General features: G+C 37.1%; 1 protein-coding gene across 1 annotated transcript in view; it reads right to left on the reverse strand.

Moving 5' to 3' along the window:
• Nucleotides 1-1,621: 1,621 nt before the first annotated feature.
• LRPPRC (leucine rich pentatricopeptide repeat containing) overlaps nucleotides 1,622-26,831 on the reverse strand; it is a 99,316-nt gene continuing 74,106 nt past the window's right edge. Inside the window, exons 30-38 of the mRNA XM_020878071.2 lie at nucleotides 22,973-23,099; nucleotides 17,304-17,392; nucleotides 13,500-13,704; nucleotides 11,591-11,730; nucleotides 11,340-11,455; nucleotides 8,851-8,925; nucleotides 7,617-7,701; nucleotides 5,238-5,380; nucleotides 1,622-1,780 (exon numbers count right to left, since the gene is read on the reverse strand). Of these exons, the coding sequence (XP_020733730.1) occupies nucleotides 1,724-1,780; nucleotides 5,238-5,380; nucleotides 7,617-7,701; nucleotides 8,851-8,925; nucleotides 11,340-11,455; nucleotides 11,591-11,730; nucleotides 13,500-13,704; nucleotides 17,304-17,392; nucleotides 22,973-23,099 (1,037 nt within the window). The 3' untranslated portion in view covers nucleotides 1,622-1,723. The remainder of the gene's footprint in view (nucleotides 1,781-5,237; nucleotides 5,381-7,616; nucleotides 7,702-8,850; nucleotides 8,926-11,339; nucleotides 11,456-11,590; nucleotides 11,731-13,499; nucleotides 13,705-17,303; nucleotides 17,393-22,972; nucleotides 23,100-26,831) is intronic.

Here is a 26,831-nt window from a genome sequence, read left to right on the forward strand (position 1 = left end):
AATACAGTGCTACAGATACATGACTGGACAGTTCTTTAATATATGAAATATATTTAATGGTTCAGCTGGCTAGAAATGCTATTCAGCAGGAAAAGCTCATCAAGGGGTCTGTATCTACCTCCTCTGCACTAGACCCACATTCTACCAGAGTCCATATACAAGGCCGGCTTCGAGTCACTTCATGTAAATGAGATTGTACTCTGAGTTCCTGTAAAAATGACTGGGAAGTTCAGATTTTGCCCCAAAGTTGTTCCTCATCTTAGAGATCTATTTCAATGACTATTAATAAAATTTAGCTCAACTAACCTATGATTGGCATAACTACAAAATACAGAGCCTGTTTCAGTGGACTCCCTAATGGAATGAGGCTCATGGCAAATCTGGTATCATCAAAACACACATAGGTCCTGCACCTGCAAAGTGCACAAAGGGAAGCTTAGGGCTAAGTTCTGGAGGCTGGGGCTCAGCGCCGACTGAGCCCCATTCCTTAGGTCTAATTCTACAGAACACAGATGAAGGAAAGTATGGATGGTGCCACCACATCCTTCCTCGGCTTCCCTCCATCAGCCCTCCCTTCTCACGACACCTGCAGGCCCTAGATGTAGGACGGTTGGTCCCAACAACACACAAGTTAGCAGCATGAACGGCGTGAGGCTGGCTTATTTCCACCAAGGCGAGGTCCCCCTTCTTGCACATGGTGGGAACCAAGCAACCTCATGGAAACCAAAACAGTAGCTAATCACTGATTTCAAATGAACAAGGAATACACCAAATGGGGATGTCTCAATTAAAGCATTTTCAACTTTTAAATAATACCATAATCCCCAATAGGTCAACATTACATAGTAAGATGACAGGCCATCTTGACTACTCACCTTAAATTCTTTGTTAACTAACAGGCATGAAGGCCAATTTGAGGACAACTTTGGTAAAACTGAATACAAACCAAGATTTCACTCCTTCATATGCTTATTCACATATTCATTGGGTGTGCGTATGGAGTAACAAGTCCAGTGTAGGGTAGAGCTTATGCTGACGAAGACCTGAAACCATGATGAATGGAATGCATTGCTCTACTTCATGATCAAACTCATGACTCAGATGCAGATCTGGAGACTTCAGTGAACAGAGGTCTGTGGGAGCCACTGTGGTGGAAGGGAAGGCATAGAGGGAGCACCCGAACCCAGCAAGTCTCTTTGAGTCTTAGTGTCTCACTGGAAATGACAAGCGATGGATTTGATGACACATCAGATGCCTTCTGGCGCCAACATTTTACAAACTGGGGAGTATGCAGGGTGTGTAAGTAAAGAATTGTTATTTCATAGAATATTAAGCATCAGAAAGCCCACTGAGCATCATTTCGTCTGGCTCCAAAATTTTTCAGATAAACAGTATTGACAAGTCAATTAAAGGAACAAAATAGCAGGGGATATGAAAAGTCAATGGGGAGAAGAACCCTGAAAAACTATGGCCTCATACACCAGGAGCCTCAAAGAAAATAACATAGATTTACAGTGTAGGCAAAACCCAAAAATGTCTAGTGACTTAATATACACAGTTATTGTCAGTAAGATGGTGAACATTATCAACATTATGAATAAATAAAAGTACATAAACAAAGTCACTTTTTATTTGTTTATTTTGTCATCTAAAACACATTTAAAAAATAACATTTAGACACAGAATCACAAGTACACACAAAATAAAATAGTGCTGGCTTGCTTCACAAATGGGTTTCCTTTGACTCCTTTAGCTGCTTTGCATAAAATTCAAAGCTCTCCTGTAGACAAGAAAAAAGGGAGGGAAGTTACAGATAAGAGTTACCAGCAAGAGATAATGGCACAAAACTTGGAAATCATAAAGTACTGCAAACTGGCAGGACAGACCGCTGGGCCCATGACAGCTGCCATTCCCCCAGGGCTTCAGCACTGCTTTGCTTCATGAAATCACCTATCCCACAGCCCCCAAGCCAGAGTCAAAGCACCAAGAGCCCCTGCTCCGTGTATGCAGGTGTTGACACTTGGGAGACTCTGCAACCTCCCTTGGGAAGGTTAAGAGGTTTGAAATAAACATGTTTTAGCGACTTCCAGTTCAGTGAAATAGTTAGAAGGAATTCTGCACATATAATTTCTCTTATTAAACAAAGCCTAGTAAAACAAAATTTCCCAGGCAACAAACTGAATGGGAGAAAATATTTGCAAATGTATATATCTGATGGGGGTTAACTGTCATACAAAGAATTTATATAACTCAATAGCAACAATGGAACTGAACAGACATGTTTCCAAAAATGAACTACAGATGGCCAAGAGGTACATGAAAAGCTGCTCAACATCACCAATCAGGGAAATGCAAACAAAAAACACCCTGAGATGGATCTCCCTTCCTATCTGTTAGAATGGCTATTGTAAAAATATGACTAGAAATAACAAGTGTTGGTGAAGATATGGAGAAAAAGGAGCCCGTGTGCACTGTTGGTGGGAACATAAATGGTGTTCAGTTCAGTGACTCAGTCGTGTCCAACTCTTTGCAACCCCATGAATTGCAGCATGCCAGGCCTCCCTGTCCATCGCCAACTCCCGGAGTTTACTCAGACTCAAGTTCATCAAGTTGGTGATGCCATCCAGCCATCTCATCCTGTCGTCCCCTTCTCCTCCTGCCCCCAACTCCTCCCAGCATCAGGGTCTTTTCCAATGAGTCAACTCTTCGCATCAGGTGGCCAAAGTACTGGAGTTTCAGCTTCAGCATCAGTCCTTCCAATGAACAGTCAGGACTGATCTCCTTTAGGATGGACTGGTTGGATCTCCTTGCAGTCCAAGGGACTCTCAAGAGTCTTCTCCAACACCACAGTTCAAAAGCATCAATTCTTCGGCGCTCAGCTTTCTTTATAGTCCAACTCTCAAATCCATACATGACCACTGGAAAAACCATAGCCTTGACTAGATGGACCTTTGTTGGCAAAGTAATGTCTCTGCTTTTTAATATGCTATCTAGGTTGGTCGTAACTTTCCTTACAAGGAACAAGCTTCTTTTAATTTCATGGCTGCAGTCACCATCTGCAGTGATTCTGAAGCCCCCCAAAATAGTCTGACATTGTTTCCACATGTTTCCCATGAAGTGATGGGACCAGATGCCATGATCTTAGTTTTCTGAATGTTGAGCTTTAAGCCAACTTTTTCACCCTCTTCTTTCACTTTCATCAAGAGGCTTTTTAGTTTCTCTTCACTTTCTGCCATAAGGGGGGTGTCATCTGCATATCTGAGGTTATTGATATTTCTCCCAGCAATCTTGATTCCAGCTTGTGCTTCTTCCAGCCCAGTGTCTCTTATGATGTACTCTGCATAGAAGTTAAATAAGCGGGGTGACTATTGTCAAATATAAAGTACAGCCTCGACGTACTCCTTTTCCAATTTGGAACCAGTCTGTTGTTCCATGTCCAGTTTTAACTGTTGCTTCCTGACCCGAATACAGGTTTCTCAAGAGGCAGGCCAGGTGGTCTGGTATTCCCATCTCTTTCACAATTTTCCACAGTTTATTGTGATCCACACAGTAAAAAGCTTTGGCATAGTCAATAAAGCAGAAATGGATGTTTTTCTGGAACGCTCTTGCTTTTTCGATGATCCAGCAGATGTTGGCAATTTGATCTCTGATTCCTCTGCCTTTTCTAAAACCAGCTTGAACATCTCATATTGCTGAAGCCTGGCTTGGAGAATTTTGAGCATTACTTTACTAGCGTGTGACATGAGTACAATTGTGTGGTAGTTTGAGCATTCTTTGGCATTGCCTTTCTTTGGGATTGGAATGAAAACTGACCTTTTCCAGTCCTGTGGCCACTGCTGAGTTTTCCAAATTTGCTGGCATACTGAGTGCAGCACTTTCACAGCCTCATCTTTCAGGATTTGAAATAGCTCAACTGGAATTCCATCACCTCCACTAGCTTTGTTCGTAGTGATGCTTCCTAAGGCCCACTTGACTTCACATTCCAGGATGTCTGGCTCTAGGTGAGTGACCACACCATCGTGATTATCTGGGTTGTGAAGATCTTTTTTGTACAGTTCTGTGTATTCTTGCCACCTCCTCTTAATATCTTCTGCTTCTGTTAATGGTGTCATGGTGTAGCCACTAAGTAAAACTGTATGGCGGCTCCTCAAGAAATTCAAAATAAAACTAACATATGATCTAGCAATTCCACTTCTGGGTATTTATCCAAAAAAAAGAGAAAACATAAATTCAAAAAGATATATACTCCCCACATAGTCATCGCAGAGTTAACAGGAGCCAAGACAAGGAAACAAATGTCCACTGATGGATGAATGGATAAAGAAAATGTCACACAGACCGACACAGGAAGACACAGGAATATTATTCTGCCATAAAAAGAATTCAATCTTGCCATTTGCAACAACAAGCAAGGATGAACCTCGAGAGTATTGTGCTAAGTGAAATAATCCAGACAGAAAAAGATAAACACTGTGTGATCTCATTTATATCTAGAATTTGAAAAACACAAAGCTCATGGATACAGAGACTAGATTAGTGGTTGCCTAAAGGTTGCCTGAGGCAGGCAGGGGTGGGAGCTGGGGAGGAGGAAGATGGGTAAGCCATGGGGAGATAATATACATATATATATAGTTAATAATACTGTACTGCACATTTGATAGCAGCTAAGAGAGCAGATCTTCAAAGTTTTCACATGAAAAAAAAATTTCTGACTATGTACGGTGGCCAATGTTAACTGGACTTACTGTGGTGATTATTCTGTAATATCTACAAATATCAAATTATTATTTTGTACACTTGAAATTAATATAATGCTATGTCAATTATACTTCAATTAAAAATCCTAGATAAAGAAATAAAAATCAACTTATTTAAAAATGGAAATGAACAAGTAATTAGCAGTGACATAATATGCTTAGCTATTGAAATACAGGCCATTAAATCCTATTTCAAGTTGAAATGAAGAGAGAACTGCCCCAAGGACATTTGATAAATTCATACCTACAGCTGAAGGTCTGAGATTGACCTTGTATTTTAAACCTCGGTCCCAGAGGGCTGTGTCCTGTGGCAGCCAGACCCGTAGCATAACTTTAGTTCCTGAAGCCCTCCCTGGAGGGTCCTTCACAGAGATCTAATCCTCATGTAATTAAGTATTCACCTTATTTTTCACACATTATTATGAAGCATACACAAATCTGTAGAGGTATTTCCCCCCCTCTTAATTAAGAAATACTCACAGGAGGTTCAGTGAAAGGGACAGACTCTCCAGCATTCTTCAGCAAAACTGCGTAACGCTTTAGAAACAGATCATTGAATTTTACATTCTTTGCAGCCAAACTTTCATATAGTGCTTTAGCAGATGCAACATCATTGTCCAAGACTAGAAAAAAAAGATATTAATCATAGATAAAGTCAACCTACCTTCTTGTTTTTGCCAAACACTTAGCCATTCATGGACTCCTGGATTCCTTTATCCTAAACGAAACCAATACTCAACTACCTTCAACAAAAAAAACATATCCAGGATCTACAATCCAGTCTTCCTTCCCCACACCTCTCATTCAGCATTATCCACTATGAAAGAGAAGGAAAATGACAACACAGCTATTTTAAAAGACCCATGCTAGATCAACTGACCAGAAACAGAAGTCTTCAACTGAATGGTCAGCACATACCATTCAATCTTCTTCTGTTTAAAACCACACTTTGAAATCAGGCTAATTCAGTGACTTTTGTGACGAGGGCAGGTAAAATAACTAATGTGGAAGTCTGTGTCTACATCAAGATAAGGTGCTTAAACAACACCAAAAGACTTTCAATATATTCTCCTATTCTAAAATATGCAAATGAGGCATATAGTTAGCTAGTGATCCCCCCAAATTTATATACATTATTAACATACATTTAAAAACTACATACCTCTGTGTAACAAGCTACACTAATATTTCATGTAACTGGATGATGCAGCAGCCTAGGAGCTAAGTTTAGCTGGCTCTCTACTTGTGGCTGATATGCAAATATTTTTAAGTTCACTAAAGAAATTATACAGGCTCTGTTAAGAATTGTTGGTGATCTGACTCTTCAATCTTGCATTAGATTGTTAACATCTACCCTACACTGATGCTGAATAATTAATCCCAACTCTACCAGCACTAAGGTGAGCCTCCAGGATGATGTGAGATGTGAGATTCTTGATCCTTCATTTAGGGAATCAAGGATCTCCCTAAAGGGACTGTGGATGATTCTACACCTCTCACTGAAGCTGAACAGATCTTTAGTTTGGGTGAAGTCTGTTTCCTCTGTGTAAATCCTTTGCTCCTGTCCCTAAGAGACCAAAGCCTTCTCCTGCCACTGGCAAGGGCTCAACCCAAGCTCTACCATCTTCTAGGGAGCTGCTCCCAAAACTCTCCTATCTTCTCTTTCCTTACTTCCTGATCTCCCTGCTCTCCTCCCTCCCAACTGTCATGCAATTTAGTAGTAACTTCATGTTGTTTTATATTACTTCATCTTACATATTACAAATACCTGCTAATTCTGCAAATGTAACCTTAAGGAAGTTTATGATTATAGCACTATTTCGACATATATCATGTTCCACTCATAAGGGCATAAAAATGGAGAATTCTGATTGCTAAGTGTGGTGTCCTGTCAACAATCAAATCCACAAAGCAACTCTTTATTTACCCTTTGGCTCAAGTGAACATATCAGCGGGTGTCAGATGGACAGCTGATCATAACTTACAAATGCTGACATTCATCTTAATTACTGAGGAAACTTTAGACTGGTTCCCTTCCACATGTGGTCGCCTGGCAACCAGGGAAGAAAACTGCTTAAAAGGCTACAATTTCAGAGCTGTGACTTCAGGTAAAACCTTGGGGCCCACTTTTTAATTAAGGTGTTTGCTATTTCCAAGAGTAGCTAGGTAGGCCACTGAAGGAGCAAACAGGCAAGTGAAGTCTTAAACATATAGCCATTTTGCACTGTATTTCAGGTGGCAGGCAGGCCCTTGGAGGAGTAGGACTGGTTCCCAGAATGTACACCCAAGTGGACTTCTAAGTCTTTCCAGGAATCTGGATTGTAACTCAACAAAGCAGGGCCCCTCAGAAGATGCTCAGAGATGGTTTACATTAACCTCTAAGAATAATTTCAGATTTTTTTTAATACAGGGTTTCCGTTTCTTTTTTTTCTTTTTTGGCTGTGCTGGGTCTTTGTTGATACACGGGCTTTTTTCTAGTTGTGGCGAGCAGAGGCTACTCTCCAGCTCGTGTTGCAGAGCACAGGCTCTAGGGCACACGGGCTTCAGCAGTCGCAGCTCCTGGGCTCTAGAGGACAGGCTCAATAGTTGTGGCACATAGGGTTAATGCCCATGGCATGTGGGGATCTTCCCAGATCTGGGATCAAACCCCTGTCTTCTGCATTGGCTGGCAAATCCTTTACCACTGAGCCATCAGAGAACCCCCTTAAATATAGTTTTAAAACATATCCTAAAGCTAAATAATTTATACCATAAGCAATTATCTGATATTTAGGATTACTGCTTTTGAGCTGAAGACTTATTGACTATACTACAAATATTTAAATCACTTAAATAATGCAGTAACATGAGACTTATTACCATAACTTTTCATGAGGCAAGTGTATGCTTCTTCTTTGTCAATTAATTCAGGAATCAACTCTAACAAAGACTTCATAGCTGGTGCCTAGGAAATTAAATATAGGTAACATCACCACAACTCAAAAGAACAGTGAAATATGACACTGACATATGGACATTATATCATAAAAACTTAACAACAGTACAGTTAGAACTGCCTTCTCAATTTAATGGACTATTTCCCTTTTGTATCTCTAAGTATGGTCAGCCCCTCTGTAGCCTGTGGATTCCAAGTCTGTGGATTTAACCAACCCTGCCTGGACCAAAAATATTCAGAAGAAAAAAAAAATTCTTTAAAGTCCAAAAATGCAAATGTTGAATTTGCTGGGTGCCAGCAAATATTTACATAGCATTTACACTGTATTAGGTATTGTAAGTAATCTAGGGATGATTTAACATTTACAGGTAATGAGTGGTAGGATATATGTAAATATACATAATTTTATATTATCTCATAGAAAATAAAAAAAGGGCAACTCAGTATTTCCTAAATGATGCCTGCTGTAACTAAATACATGAATCAGAGAGAAAAGTGCAATTAGGTAAATATTTTAAGTGTGTTTATGTGAAAATTAAGGAAAATTAGTTTCCGGAGTTGGAAACAACCTAAATGTTTCACATAAAACAAACATAACTGGTGCTCAGTTTAAAACTTCATAATGTGCCCAAATAACCTAAGAACAGGGTTTCTGGGGCCCACTCACAGGTAAAATCAAATCTAAAAGGACATTTTTGAAATATGCTTTTATTCTTTTTCTTTTAAAAAAAATAAACATCAGTAAGACTTGGTTCTGTTTCATATACTTTTGGTATAAATAAGATAAAGAATCTCATGCTTTCTCCCTGAGTCACCCGACAGGAGACGCTCTGTAGCAGGTATCTCCCTCAGGTTCTGCACTCTGAAACTCACCCAGTGACCCAAGCAATGGGATTTGTATCTTACATTCCTAAGGGTCCTTTCTTAGGGCTCAATGCACTGCATGAACCTGTTTTGCATTTCCAATACAACCAAGGAGCCAGAATTGACTTTGCATCAATATCTAAAAAAGTAAACAAGTTCAGGCCAGCAAGTGTTCAATCTCTATAGCATTTTTAGAAAAGGTCCTGAATCAAAAAGCTCTTCTATGATACTCAATACCTTTGATCAAGACTATCTCATAGCATTAATGTCTTGGAAGCAAGTACAGCACCTTACCTTTCCTGATCTCTGAGAATTCCTAATACAGAACACCAAGAAAATCGGGATTTGTTCAGCAATTGCACCACACCTCTAAAAATCGAAACATTATTCAGTAAGTGACGGTTTTGATAAACACAGGGACCAAGGTGAATATTTCCAATTAAGAAAGTTCACAATAATATAGTAATATATCATTACTAACAGGAAGGCCTAACAGTCAACCACTTTTTCAAAGCAAAAAAAGAAAACAAGTGCAAGCTCTGCCAAGCTTTTGTGAATGTTGTCCTTGGCACTGCAAGTATAAAGTTTGTTTAAAATGAAAAGGGAAAAATTAAACTAATGCTTCAACAACCACAGAATAAGGTTTAGGACTGCTAAGAAAGAGGGAAAAAAGAAACACTATGCCTCTCCAATTATACTGCCAAGCATTCACAAGTGAGCTAGGGATCATAAGGTTAATTATACATTTAATAAGGTGTCAGGGAGATAACTGCTCGTTTCTTTATAAAAATTAAAATGTACAAAGCAAGTTCTCTTTAAAGTATAATTACCTACACTTATGCATACAAAAGGACTGATTTCAATCTCTCTATTTTATAAAAGGCTTTCATTGCAACAGACAGCCAGTGCTTGAGAAAGAGACAAAAGTTAAACTCAAAAAAAAAAAGTTTATATGACAGACCAGATAAATCAAGTGTCTATCCCATCTTAGATGCTATAGTAAAATCAAATATGGCAAGACAGTATTTTAGTTTACATTCATCGCAGATGTCATTCTCTTAAGTTTCTAAAAGCACATTGCTCTTTCAAAGCTTTAAAACATTGTCAATACTAAAATGACTAGCATAAAAAGAACTTTGGGGGACACACAGAACATTTACACTATAAACGGATGCTTTCGACATCTGCCAATAAGGTATTCTTCACTACAGTAAGAATAATCTTTAACTGTTTGACAGGCAGGCAAAGAATGGGTAAAGGGTTTACCATCTGAAACCAGTCTATTGAAGGAATAAAAATGAAAAGAAATGATGTTGCAGCAACACTTGGCTGTCACAAAGAGCTCTGGACAGGCTGCTGTGGGTACGTGCAGCTGGGGGCGGTCATCACATCCCCAGTGTCTCCCACCCTGGGCTACCAAGAAGAGCCTTGATGACCATGGCTCAGAAAAAGCTTGTAAATGAAATACCAAGTGCATCTTTTTAAAGAGCTATTGTAATAATGTGTCACAGTTGAATGAATACTCAGCTAGACATGCATATACCTGAGTAGGTACACTTAGGTATGTACTGTACAAAGATAAAACGTGCGAATTTATTCTTTTCAAGATAAAGCTTTTAACATAGAAGGCAAGAAGTTAGAACAATGAAAAGATTCTTGAATCCCCATCATAAATTGCCATTTCGGTTTCAAAAAAAATTTTTTTAAAGAAAAAAAAGGTATACAAGAAAATTCTCAAATAATTGGCATTTCTCTCTCTCCAGGAACAAAAGTAAAAAAAGCTTTAGAGGCAGAGCCAATTTACACTTTTCACAAAACTGTTAACACAGAGAAATTTCTCAGGAATTCCTTTTACAAATGGCTTGGATCCCACTCTCAAACTGGATGACTTTTCAGGATCACAAGCAGGTGAGTTCACTTTCCCCTTCCCTATCTGCTACCTAAGGTGTGTCACAGCTAGCAAAAACGTAAGTGAATGTAATACTATTTACTATCAGAAATTGGTCCCAGCCTCAATCTGACACAGGGAGTCTACACAAACACAGCCGCTGGCGGGATCACGGTGACTGTTTGACTGCCACCTGCTGGGAAGGGGCTCCCTGGCGGTGCCTGTTTGTGTACATTACCAGTGGCAGCTCCGATCACCCACCGTTCTGTCGGCACTTGGCGCCGCTTTATATTTAGTGCTGTTAAAATGGCATGAATGCAGTTGTCTCCTTCCCTGAAGATTGCTAATTTAACTGAGAGTGCGGGCCACAGAGACCTGCATTTGTCATTTAATGTGTCTGTGACACACAAGTGAATAGAAAGCAAATTTGACTCTTAATAAATCTTGAATAAGGCACCAAGAGTGTTTGAGTATTCAAGAGAAGCGGTACTTGAAAAGCAAACATTTCCTACTTTTTGTTTGCAAACTGTGTTGCCATGGTGACGCACGGCATTTAGAGCGCAGGAGAAATTAAACTAGGAAATCAAAGGAATTGTTTGCAATACCTATCTGCACGGAAACATTTGTCTTTAAATCATTTTGGCAAAACATGTCTCTTTCTACCCCCATTTAACTCTAAAGACATTTCTAGTCCAATTTGGCATCTATAAAACCAGCAACCTATAACATACAATCCAGTCCTTGTCATGTAACCTTGATTCACGTTGAATTTAAATGTGCTAGCAGTGTTGCACTTCACTTCCGGTCTTCCACCACATACCTAACCCTAGTAATTTCTCGGCTGACCTCACACACTTCACAGAGCCTCACTGCTCCACATGTGGTGGGTTATTACCTGTAGGAGAGCTCTGGCATCATCCACCTTGCCTGAATCCACAAGCTGAAGGAAAAGATCAGTTACAGGTTTGTAAACTGCAAACTGATTGGCCAATCTCTCCGCCATGATGCTTACTGAAAAAAAAGAAGACAAGTAAGAAAACTCTCTCATTTAAACAATGGTATAACTAACTCACTCACCAAAGACAGTCAGGCCAGACAGGCTAGGGAAAGTGCTTCTTTGCTCTTCGACCAGAAGAGCTAACTTACTCTTTTCAAGTGCTGGTTCCAACTGTCCCTCTATGACTTTTCGGAATAAGTATGCTAAGCCAAAGTACTGAGGGTCCACAGTTTGGTTCTCTGAAGTAAGCATATTTTCAATGCTTTCTATTGCAACATCTATGTTATTACTGTAAAAGAAAGTAAAATAAATTATAAAGAAATATTTGCTTTTATATTAATGTTGCAGGCAGTTTCATTACAGGTTGTTTAGTATTTACACATGCAAGTACTTTAGGGGAAAAAAAGACAATATATTTACAATTAACCAGATAAAAAACATTACACAAGCTGAACCAAATTATATTTACGTGGCAAAGGCAATCACTGGGTGCTTTATGCTGCAACAAATAACTGAAGTAGCTGCTTATTTTAAAACACTGCTCAAGAGAAAAGAACAAACAACTACACAGAGAAGAATTAAAGACAGTAACTTAAAAAATTATTGTATTTCAAAGTTTTGTTTTTGCAGCTATTTGGATATAAAATGCAATCTTTTATACTTTATAACTTTGGCATTATAATCTACAACTGGTCACTACTGCATGAGGTAAAGATAATGTTAATCTCAGGATTCTTAAAAATGCTGATGAAATCTGCAAAAGGTACATTTTCATGTCTCTCAACCCACAGTCACAACAATTTGTTCTTGTCAGGTAACATATAACATTTGAAAAATATTCAATTTATATCAAAGTTCTCTGAACAAAGTATCTTCATACTTCATTCTTTAAAAATTAGTTACATGGCCTTATTAAACAACTTATGATGGAAATTATCTTTATGACCAACTTTTTGGTAAGGTGCTCTTTAACTGATACTTCACAGTTATGCTATGGTACTCCAAATCCAAATAATCAACTTTATGTTGGAATTATCACCTTAAACAAGAATTCTCTAAAAATGAACCCCATTACATTTTTCTTAAGGGTTTTAGAGATTTAATAATTATATTTGATAGTGAATAAAAACATCTCCACATCATATAAAATTCTGATTATATGGTAACATTTAAAAATTCATCCAGATCTTTCTTGAATAATTTTCTGGAATCTTCTAACTTAAAAATAATAATCACATTTTCTTACTAAAGGGAAAGTTAAAACTTCTATATGGGGAAACAGTTTTAAAAGGGGGAAAAACAAAACAACTTCTGTCCAAACAAAGAGGAAAAAACAAAAAACCCTGTAAAAGCCAATAAGACATTTTAGTAACAACCCATTACATGTAATTAAGATTAATTGCTAAAGAACATTTTTTTCCCCTAAAAGCATGAAGAATGTCAATTCCATAATTACCCCCATGAATCTTTAACTTCACCAGTGAGGCTAATAAAAATCAAGTTATTTCAAATTATTTCAATCAATTTATTTCTAGAATAGTGATTCTCAGTAAGGAATCTAGAAATGGTGGTAAGAGAATCACCTGTAAATGCCTCCTTTTGTGTAGGTGTGTATTGACAGGGGTGGATGAATAGGAGGGTGGACAAAACAGAAATGCGTATTTTTAACAAGCTTGTTGGGCCCCCCATTTCATGATGTTCTGGCAGAGTGTCACCTTCAAATGTTGCTGACATTCAAATGAACTTATTTTTCACTTTCGTAAAAATGTGTTTCAACAAGTGCCTGGCATGTGTGAATGAGAAAAGTTACCAACCGTGGGGCAAATTTTATGAATTTGAAAATTTTGATCAATGTTGTTTACGATTCAATTTACAGCTAAAACATATTTTATAACACAAAATTATTCCCTGACAATTACAAAATAGGCAGCAACTAGCATCACTATTTTCTCTACAGTTGATATGGTTTCTAATAGCCTGCCTAGTTTTTAAAAAGTGGTATTTGAGATAATGTTCCTTCCAGTGGGTACAGTGGAGGAAAAGTTTGAAGATACTCACTTCTTTATTTGTGCTAAAGCAATGTTATTGATGAAAACCATACGGGAAAGTCCAATTGAATCCTCGAGTCCATTTACCAACTTCTGAATGTCATGTATGCTTTCTGTATCACCCTTCAAGGCACATGCCTGAATAAGGCGGGTCACTGCTAATCTAGAAGGTATCTGGTCCAGATCTAAGGCTGTTTTTAGTGTTGTCAGAGCATCTACAACAGAAAAGCAGGCGACAGAGTTTTTCTTATATGAAATGTACTGACAATGCATTTTGAGAACTAGCTTTTAAATATGAGCACCAAATGACTATACACAAAATCTATGAATACTTTTATTCTATATTACAGAAAATATTAATATTTTATGTGAAACCTGAAAAAAAATTATTTGACTACATCAGAGACAGAGAAATTTCTTCTTTAAGTCACACATAGAATGCAAATGTTACTGATAGAAAGCAGGTTCTATTCAGGGACAACATTTAGTGACTAATTTCAAGGAAGTTGACAAGTTCAGAGAAATATAAATAAGGAAGAATTTTAAAAATTAAAGACTTTCCAAAACTATGTAACTTTTACCGGCATTCACACTTTCCCAGATTTTATTACACTCAAAAGATTCATGATTATCAAAATCTTCTAATAGCCCAAAGATTCTTTCTTGAAAATAGTATCTCTTTCTAATCCAAAAAGGTTTGATCATACAAGATGAACAGCCAACCTGGAACATTCAGCTCACACAGCAACAAATTTATTTTACATGATAAAACACCATGCAGATATTTTCTTGCACTGATTTTTCAGAGAAAAGAAAGCTCATCACATTCCAGGGAGATTCTCCACGCGAGTTTCTTTTTTAATATCCAACTTACAAGTATGGATAAATATGGAATATCCTTCTGAGTTACTGACTTAAGTGCCAGAGTAGCAAAATCATTATACTAAATACAGTGATGGACTGGAGGGAACATGTAATACTTAACATGACAATCACTGCTACCAAAGAAAACTTCATGGCTTTCTAGCAATTAAGGCAATGCAACCTACACAAAACTAAGACTCTCAAAGCAGCTTTCCAAATAAGAACAGTCCATCATTAACAGAAGAATAGGGAAAGGGTAATAATTAAACATGCTATTAAAAGTGATACGATAAAAGACATCATGAATTTAGTACTTATTACTGAGTAAAAAATTTATTATTACTCCAAATCTGTACTTTAAATCAGTGATTCTCAAATGGGGAAAAGGGAAAAAAAGGTTAAAAGGTATATTCAATAAAATTTTACAGATATATATGAACATACAGGAAATAAAAAATTTCACCTATAGAAAATAAGCTTGATAAAATCTTAACTGGTGGTCATACACAGATAATCAACTTTGGAATATTCATATTAGCCAGCAATACTGTCAGCTAAGAAGGATCTTCCTACAAGTAAATCAAATAACAGTTAAGATAATGATGTTGATGATAGTAACTAGCATTTATCAGCTTTTATTACATATGTTGAGCACTTACTACACTCCAGACACCGATTAAGCAGTCACACTCACAACTAACCTTCTGAGGTACCAAATTTATATGTGGGAAACTAAGGTACAGATAATTTAAATAATTTCCTTAATTTTTTTAAGGTCATACTGTTAGACACCAACCCAAGAACTTAAACCACACTGGAGCCTGCATCTATGGGTACACATGTGTGTCAAAGAGTGGAGGATTGAGAACAGATCACCTTATGTCTACCCAAAGGAAGCAGGGGATCTTGGGACTGAAATCATATTCCCATACAGAATTTGCCTTCTGTACAGTTCATGACTTATGAGACATCAAAAGCGGTTCCCACCCACACCCTCCACCCCAAGTGATACTCGTTATATTGCCAAGTTGTGATGTATCAGCTATTAATATTCCACAACAGCATAAGCTAGTTAAATTAGATTAAGACTGAATTGGCTTTATTTTTCTTCCTGCTTTAGATGGAATTGAGAAAAAGAAACCTAAAAAAAATTTTTTTTAATTGGGAGCTCTAGTCAGCCATGGAGCAAAAATAAGGTAATATGGATAGCGCAAACACCGTTCTGCCCTCGACAACGACCACCGGAGGTTATCAGTCAGTGGGAGGCACAGAAAGTGGGCTCATGGCTTCTGTGCTCAGTCAGTCTCCAACTGAATCGATGAAAACAGATGTGAAATTATATCAGTCTTGTTTTCACAGGATAACCTAACATACAAGTACGGTAGCAGTCAATAAAACACTGATCAGAGTCAGCTCAAAAAGCAACCCCTTGAAATTAAAAAAAGTATTTTATCCTGATCTCCATGTCTACAGAAATACAAACTTTTTATAAAAATTAGCTTATTGATATGGGGAGCAAATTTAATTTTTTGATGTTTTAAAATTGTTTATCAGGGACTTCCCTGGTGGTCCAGTGGTTAAGACTCCACACTCTCACTGCATGGGGTTCAATCCCTGGTTGGGGAACTAAGAGTCCACACGCTGTGTGTAATGGCCAAAAAAATAAAAGAAAAATACAAATAGTAGAAAAAACTTGTTTATCATTTCTGCATTTAAAATGCAACTTGCCCAAAAGCCTTTGCTACTGAAAATGAAAGCTTTTAGAGTTTTAATAGCAAACCTTCCAACACTCCGTTTGACTAAAGGCTGGGCTGTTTAATGTGCTGGTCCTGCCTATGTAATACTGAAGCAGCAATTCTGCAAAGGCAGAAATCACCACTTACATATTCAGTCCTCACTAATTAGGAAGACATCTACCAATACCTCTAGGCACTACAGGTAACATTAAAGTTGCACAATTAGACAGCAACTTTCAGAGATGTGAAATTCTATTATAAGCATGTAAGTGAGGAATAACACCATTCTCAAAGACTGAGGAAAAAACTAGGTAATACACATATTTAACAGTTAAAAAGTTGTTCCAACCTTCCTTAAAGAGTTCCTAAGAAGGTTTTGCTATATCGGCAAAAACTGTGGTATTACTGTATTGACTAAAACTCAAATGTAAAATTAAATGTGAACAGATGCTTATCTAAATTTAAGAGCTTCACCATTTTTGCCCCTTGGGAGCTCATTCATAAGCCCATCCCATCCATATCCATCCCTCTGCAAACCCATAAAAAGCCTCTGCCAAGCAAATAGCCCCATGTCCCAATCCTCCCCAAAGTCATCTCCAGTTTCTCTGGTGTTATCCTCTTAATATTCATTTAAAAACTCCAAACTCCAAATAAACATGGTATCTTACTGCTGTTGGTATTATGAACTATTAAAAAAGTATTAGATTAAGTTTTAAAAATCAATATTATAATCATTTGGTGCACAATCCCACACATTTAACACTCAATTTAACTCATTTGCTATCTCACACACAACCAACACAATATGCAAGAAACAACTGCTGGGAATTGTTTCAGATGCTCTAAAGTATGTTAATTTCCAAAGCAAAAAAATGACTTGTGCTGTGAATTTTAAAGCACTTGAAAGCCTGTACTTTCTCTCGTTCTGGAACACAAATTTTGCATGTCTGAAGAGCTGTGATTCATCTTAAGAAAACCCATCTTGTGTTAAATGGAATGGAAACTGGACTAAGTGGTCAAATGACAAGTACATTCATATTCAAGCTGTATTATAAATGCATGTACAGTAATTTACGTCTCTCAGCTACCACAAAAGGCTCTTGATAAGCAGGTAATTTGCTAAATGGACTCCTTTATCCAAGTATTCGAAGGGCGTTACAAGAAAAATCTGCAGAGGCATTAATGTGACGTAAAGGTCAAGCATTGTGACATACCTTTCAAATAATCCCGCCTAACTTGCGTTATGATGAGGAGGCTGTTGGCAGCATCGTTCAGTGTGAAGCCCTTGATGTGGGTCTCAGCGCTAAAAGAAGCAGACATTTAGAAAGGAATTACTGACATGCTTCTGATACGATAATAAATGGTTGAGCACCAAGGTGAAATTATAAAAACTACTGTTCGTATGTTAAAAATATTGCTGCAAAATATCGACCTGGAGACAGCTTTTGTGTTATCCTGTCAATGGTTATAGAAGGATAATTTTTTTTTGCATTCTGACAGATGACAAAGTTGGAAATGAGCAACAAAAGAAACAAAGTACAAGATTTTTTTTAAACAATCGGTTCAGATTCTTGAATGCTGACATATTAGATGACTAAAATAACTGCATGCCCTGCATTGTTCTGCTGTATCCTAAGCGGGATACTTTTCCCTTTTTTCCCTACACTCACCGTAATTTATAAAATGTAAAACTAGTCTTTCAGCAACAAAAATGAGCATTTATTTTCAGCACTTTATATTTTAAATATAAACTAAGCCATATTACTAACACCATCTCATTCAGTTGATTAATTTTCAATTTTCTGTCATCTAGATACATAGTTTTTAAAGGTGAACCTACTGAAACTAAAACCATGGTTACAGTAAAATGTAAAATTTCACACAATCTTGTTCCAGCCTTAAATTTGAAATCCCCCAACTTTTTAAAACTCAAGAACAAAACTTGCTTATGACTAAAACCTACATGATTTATTAAAAAGAAGAAAAAAAGCCCTAGCCAGAGATGATCTGTCTGCTACACTGTGTGTATCTCCTGTGTTGAAATTCAGCATTCTTAATGCCCCTGGGGTTCGTCTCCCGATTAGGAAATCTACAAAGGTCAGAAGGAGCAAAAGCAATTGCCATTTGCCTTCTCAAGCCCAGTGATGGTCTGGCTGCTAACAACCTTGGCCTGCTGACATGAACATCTAAGCTGAGCAGATTGCGAGAAAAGCAGGGTCACTGCTAAATTATTCTCATCAATCCCAAGAAAATCCTCCAAAACACTGTGATGTGCCCATCCTCTCAGTCACTTCCAGCCTCTGGGGTTCCCCCCCGCAGTTCCCGGGTGCAGGATTTTCTTATTCCGACGATCCTCTTAATCCCACCAAAGCACCCACTGCTCAGTTCGACTTGTCTCCTTTGTCCCATCTGTCAAAGCACTTAAGTCAACAACTCGTGCATGAGACCATAAACTGCAGAAAATAAAGGATTTACGTTCTCAATCTCTAGCATGATTAAATAAACAAGGAGACACTATTAAAATTAAGCTCACTTCTTATGCCAACATTATTACATGTATTATACGATAGATACTTGAAAATATTAACTAAAATTCATTAAAACCCCAAGGTAACAAAACTTCTAACACCACACTTGATGTCAAACCTTTTGAAAAACACAGAATATTTTTCTTTTAATAATTTCTTCCTATCTCAAGAAGGTATGTATTCAATACAAATTTGAAATTCGGGATAAATAGGAAGAAAACTCTCCCCAGGTCTGTTATATGCTGAATACATACATATTTTACATACGGAAACTGACCAATCACAACCAAAATGTTTCAAACTGACAAAGGGAGAAAAACTACAAAGGGTACTGGTAACTTTGCGATGGATTCACTAATACAATAAAATAAGCGAAGTTTACCTCTGATTCTTAATTCTGATCTTTCCTTTTGGACAAAAACCTAGTACAGAGATGTCAAATCAAACTTACTGTGATGATGAGAATATGTTTTATCCATGTCACCCAACCACTGGCTACTGTGGTGGAGGAATGGAAACTTTAATTATATTTAATTTTAGTAATTTAAAGTGGGCAGTTATAGTTAGTGGCTACTGGATTGGACAGCACAGAATTCTAGACATTTTCATTTTTAGAGCTGCCAAAACAAAGGGGAAAAAAAAAAAAATCAGAGAGAGAAAGGGGTATCAATCTTTTAACTTACAATCAACTGCAAAAGTTAATCTGTCTTAACCAAAGAAGATAATATCACAGGGAAAGTTTCATCTTAGAGATTTCAGAGCAATGACTGGTTTATGGATTGTACTTACATAACACGCACATGGGGCATTAGGCAGTGATCAGAATTTATCTTACTTTGGATAAGAAAAACTGGCCAATCCAGTAAAAAGCATCAGTGATTGATTTAACATTATTTTTAGACAGAATAAAAAAGCTAGTATGAACAAAAGAAAATAAAGTGCTATTCTCCAAAGATAAAGCAGAGCTATCACCACATGATTCTCAAATTCCCTAACTATACAGCTCAGTGTTAACAAAGATCTACAAGAACAATTTATATAACCCTTCCTGTTTTATGAATAAGTAGTTCCCCTCCTCTGAAACAATTCACTATACCTAATTTTTATTTTGAAACATGTAGAAATGTATTTCTAACTAAAAATGAAAGAACATCATTCTTTCAAAAATTTTAAAGGCATTTGTTACTTTTGAGGTTCCATTAGTTGTCAGGAAGGTTAAATAACCTATTCTTAATCAAACTGAAGAAATCTCATTAGTAAGTAGTCAGTGAATCTTTAACACACTAGAGACAGCAAAGGTATAGCAAAAACAATGACTGCATTAGTTCAAAGGGGAAACAACTGCTCTTAAGAACGAACAAGTGGCATCATGCAGGTAACTATAACAGACTGCTATTTATGGAGTAATGTGAGAGTAACAGTGCCAAAATAATCCTGGGGTACAGCCACTGGCTATAGTGGCGCATTTGGTCATACCATATTAAAATAATGATGGCTCTTAAAAAAAAAAGCAACAATTCTTTTTCATTCTGTTCACTGATGCAGAGCTGCAAGTGGAAAAGATGACCTAGTGGAATGTTGGTAATAAACCAGGAAACAAATCGAGGGAGGTTACAGGACATTCCTTTACTAAGAGAGAACTGGAACTCTAACTTCCACTTCTGAATTCCCAGTCCAGAGGTATTTTCAAAACTACCCAATGCAAATCTAACCCAAGATACAATTCTTCATAGTTAGATACAACATTTTATTGGTTCAAGGAAAAGGATGTGTACAGATTCCCAGATTAAGTGCCTTTGGGCATTCGAAAGCTTTGCACCTAGGATTCTCTTTGGCTCACACAACTACATGGGGAAGGCATCTACAAAACACTCCCCAAACAGTAATACAGTGAAGATGAAAGTGACCTCAGGAGTGCAGCAAGGCTTCGTGAAGATCTAGAGAGGGACGGGAGGAAAGAAGATAAACCTACATTTTACAGGCTGTGGACGTAAGTGGAAATAGATGGGTTGTGCCTTCTGGGTCAACAGCTTTCACACTTGTTTGATCAAGATTCTCAGTCAGACATGGCAAAAAATGATGTGCTACACTACAAACCAGCACACTAATATACATACACACATGTAACAGAGAGCAAATATTCACAAAATATCTTTACTACATGGAGTGCTTTGATGTTTTCTATTCATTAAAAAAGATGTTGATTCTGCCCCATTGAATAGAATTCATCATCTACTAACTGGTTACAAATGCAATTTGAAAAACTATTCTAGACCAGGGGACTTCAGTAAGAGGTATGCACACTGTGAGAATGCTCTAGGGTGAGGCAAGAAAACGTTTGTTTCTATTTTTAAATCTTATTCTCTGAAAAATTTCTATTTTTGGAATATGTTTTATAATATACTCACATATCATACAGTGGTGCAGCTCACTGAGAATGGCACATGATCAAAATGTTTAAGACACAAGATTCTTGAATCACCTGGGATGTCTAGTAAAATGCAGATTCTTGGGCCCTACCCTAGATCAGGTGAGTCAGAACTTCTGGGGTGGGTGGAGAGGAATCTGTGCTACCAGAATGTGAGGTTCACCACTCAAGAAGTAGCCAAGTTAAAATGAAAGAATTAGAATCTGTGCTTTTGGAAGTATTTCAGAGGCCTTTGTGGCCAACCTCACGCTTAAAAGACTTTTGAAAAAGTTTTCTTTCTTTGTTTCCATCTCCTCAGATAATCTCAACACAAAATTCTCAATACCCAATTCTCAACACAAAATGTCCCCCTTCTTTTCCTGCTGCCGCTTCCTCCCAAATCCCTGCTGCCTCAAAAATACCTCTGATAATTGAGGATAGTGTTTAGACATTACTTTTTTGAGAAAAGTAACTTTAGGAAAAAATCTGCACTTCCTGGATGTCTTCAATGGTTGTAGATGACAGGAAGCTGTTCAATGTCAAATTTTTCAAGTCACTAATTGAGGATATAACTGAGTATTCCTGAGATAGATAATTTAATTATTAACAGCAACTGAGTAAACACACAAATGAGACATAATGCATAAAGAATCTAAACTTAAGTCTTAGTGTGACTGTTCAATATCAAGATATACAAATGATTCAAGATCATAGATATATATGATGTATGGGTATATCCATATACATAGCACTTATATGTATGTATTATGAATATATATACACACATACACACAGCATGTGTGTATATACAGAGAAATAGATATATTTCCATAGACAAGTATAATCACACACAACATATTTTTCAAAATGTATCAAAACATAAACAGTAAATATGGCCCGATGGTGCATAACTTTAACATGACACTAATATTAACATCAGGTTTTCCAGTGAACTCCAAGAATGGCAAATATCAGTCTTCTATTCAGGATCCTAATATTCCAAAAGTGCTGCAACTTGAAAATTTTGAAGGCCAAAAACTAGCCAGGAAACATCATTTTAAAACTTACAATATACAAGGAAAACATTGACTTTTGCCATTGAAAAATAGAGCTATTGACTCATTAACAGGACAGGTCTACATTCCAGAGCAGGTAACCTTGATCCACTCCTTTCTCAGCCCTTTCTGATTATTTACTTAACTTCTGAAGTTAATTCCTTGGGAATAACACAACCGAGTCAATTAACTAACACATCAAGGAAGAAAGCTTTACTTGTTCTGATTTAAAAAGTATTTTACTCTAGGGAACTAGCCAGAGAGACAAAACCATTACCACTTACAACACCACCAAACAGGTTACAAAACAACAAGGGACAGAGAAAGGGTATTTAAAATGTGCTGAGCACCATATATTTTTTCCTACTTCACCCTATGTCTTTCAATGCCTAGAAGAAACAATTAATACAAGATTTATTATCACTTCATTACAGAGAAGAAAAACTGAGGTTTAGAGATAGGAAGAAATTTTCCAAAGGGCTTTCAAGTACGATTCAAAGCCTTGCCTAAGTTCAAAACCCTTGATGCCTTCATATATTAGGCTGCTTCCACCATAAAATGTACACAGATTGAGCTGCTGAACAAGAAACAAAACAGATACCTATAAAACAAACTAGAACCCTCCCCCCAAAAAACCAAACTACTTTTCTGTATATGAATAGCATACATGAGTTGTGAGGTTCTATAAGGTAAAATAAAATATACTGCAGTGTGCAGGACAAATAAAAGTTCTATTTTTTGTAGTTCAAAAACCCCCTTAAAATTAGAAAAGCATTTCATATAATTTCTATGGGTAGTTGACAATTAAGCAACTGCTACTATAATACATCATTAGAAAAATCCTAATGATAGGTTTTTTGAGTGTGAAGTTTAATAAATGAACTGATACTTACAAATCTTTCACTTGCATTGCTTGCGTAGAATTATCCTTCACCAAAAGTAAGTTTATAAGCCTGGCATAAGCTTCATTGTCAAACACAATGTTTTGCTTTTTTGCTGTCAGGAAAATATTAAATGCATCTATGAAGAAAAACAAAAAATGAGATGACATTATTCTGAAATGGCAAAAAGGAGGGGGAAAAGCCCTGAAGCAAAGCCCCAACTCCCCCATATTTTTGCTTCTTTTAATATTCACCTAGTATACCACTCTACAGAGATACATACTGACCAAGTAAGCAGATGGTATCACTCTTCTAATCTTTAAAAAAGTAAGGGACAGTTTTGGAAACTACTACTTAATTCCAGTGGATGGTAAAAGAAAGGGCTTCCTTTTACAATGATTTTTTCATACTAGCTCTCTAAAGTCAATAAATTATTTTCATGCCAATAAAAACAGAACACAGCTCTTCTGAATTTGTTTGTCAAAAGATCCCAGTTTCAAAATAAACTGTAAAATGTGTGTTAAAGTCCAAATAAACCAGGGGTATAATTTAGATTGAGGGGAGCAAAAGATTCATTTTAAAGCTATCTTTAATCTATAAGTGGGTGGTTACTATGGTTAACATTTCAACACAATAGCATTAAAGTGAATATAGCCTATAATTCTAAAATTAGGAGATCAAATTATTTGGCTACGACAGGACTTATACAAAAACATACAATTTTCAAATATACAGATATCTAACAAGTAAACTAAGCAACATTTGTTTGACTGATTAACAGTTTTATTTCACTTGTTCACAATAACTGTCAGTGAATGAAAAGATGTTACCCAAAGAGAAGTAACTACACTTTTCAGTCACTTACTTTTCTGAAATAAAATTGTCTGGCTATAAACATCCAACTGAAACTATAATCCACACTCTGTTGTGTATAAACAAGTCACAAAAAAGGTGGGGCATAACTGAACTATCACTCAAGACCTTTTATGGATATAAAGCTTCATGTAAAGAAATACAGAACACATAACTAGGGATGAACATGATATTAAAGCTCAGAAGAATATTCTGTGCTACTTTAGAGGTTTCTAAACAATCAGAAAAAAAAAAAAAAGAAAGAAAGAAAGAAAACCCAAGAAGAAATTATGCTTGTGTTTAGAAATTATGGGAGCATGAACTAGCCCTTCAATTAAACTGAAGAGACAATACCAAAAACTTAACCTTTCAAGTTAAATTCTGAGAAAACAAGAAAAAAAGATATGACACTAATATTTGTATCTTAACTAAGAAAAGACAGACTCTATCATTCAGTATATAATGCATATATTTTTCTTTAAAGGAAACTTAGAAATTATGATGTATTGTAATTACTGGCTACATCCCAACAAGCATATACAATAGGTTCACTACTTTGCTAAGTGAAAATTTACAGAAAGTACAATCTGAGTATTTAAGATCAACAACGTAATATAGAAAAGCTTACTAGTTGTTTTCTAAAATTGTAGTCTTGAATTCAGTTTTCAAAGTATTCACATTTTGCCAAGCATTTCTACACAAAAGTAACTAAAACCTCTTAAATTAACAGAATGAAACCAACTAGATAAATGCATATGGTATATTAAAACTGCAGCAGGGGTATATCTTTATATTTATACCTCATTATATTTAGTTAACTGGTTAGATGTTTTTACTTAAATAAAAACTAAAAAAAGGCAATATATGGAGCTCTGGAATCTTAAAATAAGAAGTATACACTAACTGTACTTTCATTTCAGTTAAATCAAAATTCCACTAGAATATTTAAACAGTATCAATAATAATGAACTTTAGGTTTAAGAGATCCATGGCGAAAGACTCAAGGATGTATTTAGACTGAATATGCAGCAAAAGAAAGTAACTCAGAAAGAATAAAGTTTTTCTGTATGATTGAGAAAGCTTAAAAGTTTAGCTTAATTCCTACTTCAGACACTGTGTATCAGTGTCACAAAATCTGTCACAGAATTTCTAGGTAAGAAATTAAGAGGGAGATACGTTCATTAGGTTACTCCTTTCTGCCGTGGACACCGCCGAGAAAGCATCGTTGAAGTCTCCCCCTCTCCACTCATCATGTCTAAGTCAGAGTCTCCCAAAGAGCCGGAAGCTCTTCATCGGAGGACTGAGCTTTGAAACAACCGATGCGAGTCTGAGGAGCCACTGTGAGCAATGGGGAACGCGCACAGACTGTGGTAATGAGGGATCCAAACACCAAGCGCTCCAGAGGCTCCGGGTTTGTCACATACGCCGCGGTGCAGGAGGTGGATGTGGCCATGAATGCAAGGCCACACAAGGTGGACGGGAGTTGTGGGACCAGAGGGCCGTCTCAAGAGAAGATTCTCAAAGACCTGGTGCCCACTAAACTGTGAAAAAGTTTTTGTTGGCGGCATTAAAGAAGACACTGAAGAACATCACCTGAGAGATTATTCTGAACGGTGTGGGAAAACTGAAATGACTGCAATCACGAATGACCGAGGCAGTGGCAAAAAGAGAGGCTTTGCTGACCGTGACTCCGTAGATGAGACTGGTCATTCAGAAATACCACACTGAATGGCCACTACTGTGAAGCGAGAAAAGCCCTGTCTAACCAAGACGTGGCCAGAGCTTCATCCAGCCAGAGAGGTCAAACTGGTTCTGGAAAGTCTGGTGGCGTTTGTGGAGGAAACTTCAGTGGTCAAGGCAGCCTTGGTGCAGCCATCATGGTGGCAGGTATGGTGGCAGTGGGGATGGTTATAATGGATTTGATAATGATGGGAGCAATTTTGGAGGTGACGGAAGCTACAATGATTTTGGCAATTAACAACAATCAATCTTTAAATTTTGGACCCATGAAAGGAGGAAACTTCGGAGGCAGAAGTTCTGGCCCGTATGGTGGTGGAGGCCAATACTTTGCCAAACCATGAAATCAAGGTGGCTATGGTGGTTCTAGCAGCAGCGGTAGCTATGGCAGCGGCAGAGGGTTTTAACTACGGCCAGGAAACAAAGCTTAGCAGGAGAGGAGAGCCAGAGAAGTGACAGGGAAGCTACAGGTTACAGATCTGTGAACTCAGCCAAGCACAGTGGTGGCAGGGCCTAGCTGCTACAAAGACGACATGTTTTAGACAATACTCACGTGCATGGGCAAAAAAACTTAAGAACTGTACTTGTGACTAATTGCATAACAAGTTATTTTAGTTTCTCTTCTGTGGAAAGTGTAAAGCATTCCAACAAAGGGTTTTAATGTAGATTTTTTTTTTTTTTGGCACCCATGCTGTTGATTGCTAAATCCAATAGTCTGTTCATGATGCTGAGTAAATGTCTTTTTTTTTTAGGTGCTGTGTGATGTTAGTCTACTCTGAAGCCATTTTGGTAAACTACTCCAACATTGTGAAGTTAGAATTCCTTCAGGGTGATGTCAGGTTACATTTGAAATTTATTTACAGCCTGCTTTGGTGGAGAAGCTATTGTCTTCAGAACCTTGGTGTAGCTGAACTGATAATTACTGACTGTGTTGTGACCTGGAGTTCACCATTAAAAGGGTCACCTGTGCAAAGTCATGGAGTTCTTTTTTGGTTATTAATGATTGTTGGCATATCCTATGCAATATATCTAAATTGAATTATGGTACCGATAAAGTTATAGATGGGAATGAAGCTTGTGTATCATCTATTATCATGTGTAATCAATAAAAAATTTAATATTCTTAAAAAAAAAAGTTAAGAGGTTCTATAAACTTCTAAACTGATGGCTTTCTACTGAAGAGAACTCAAAACTGTCAATACTAGAATAAAAAAAAATCTGCTGCATAATGGTTAAATTATCATAAAGCATACTTGGAAATGTACACACAAACTGGAGAAAT

The sequence above is a fragment of the Odocoileus virginianus genome, chromosome 2 (assembly GCF_023699985.2).
Source record: "Odocoileus virginianus isolate 20LAN1187 ecotype Illinois chromosome 2, Ovbor_1.2, whole genome shotgun sequence".
Classification (NCBI taxonomy): domain Eukaryota; kingdom Metazoa; phylum Chordata; class Mammalia; order Artiodactyla; family Cervidae; genus Odocoileus; species Odocoileus virginianus.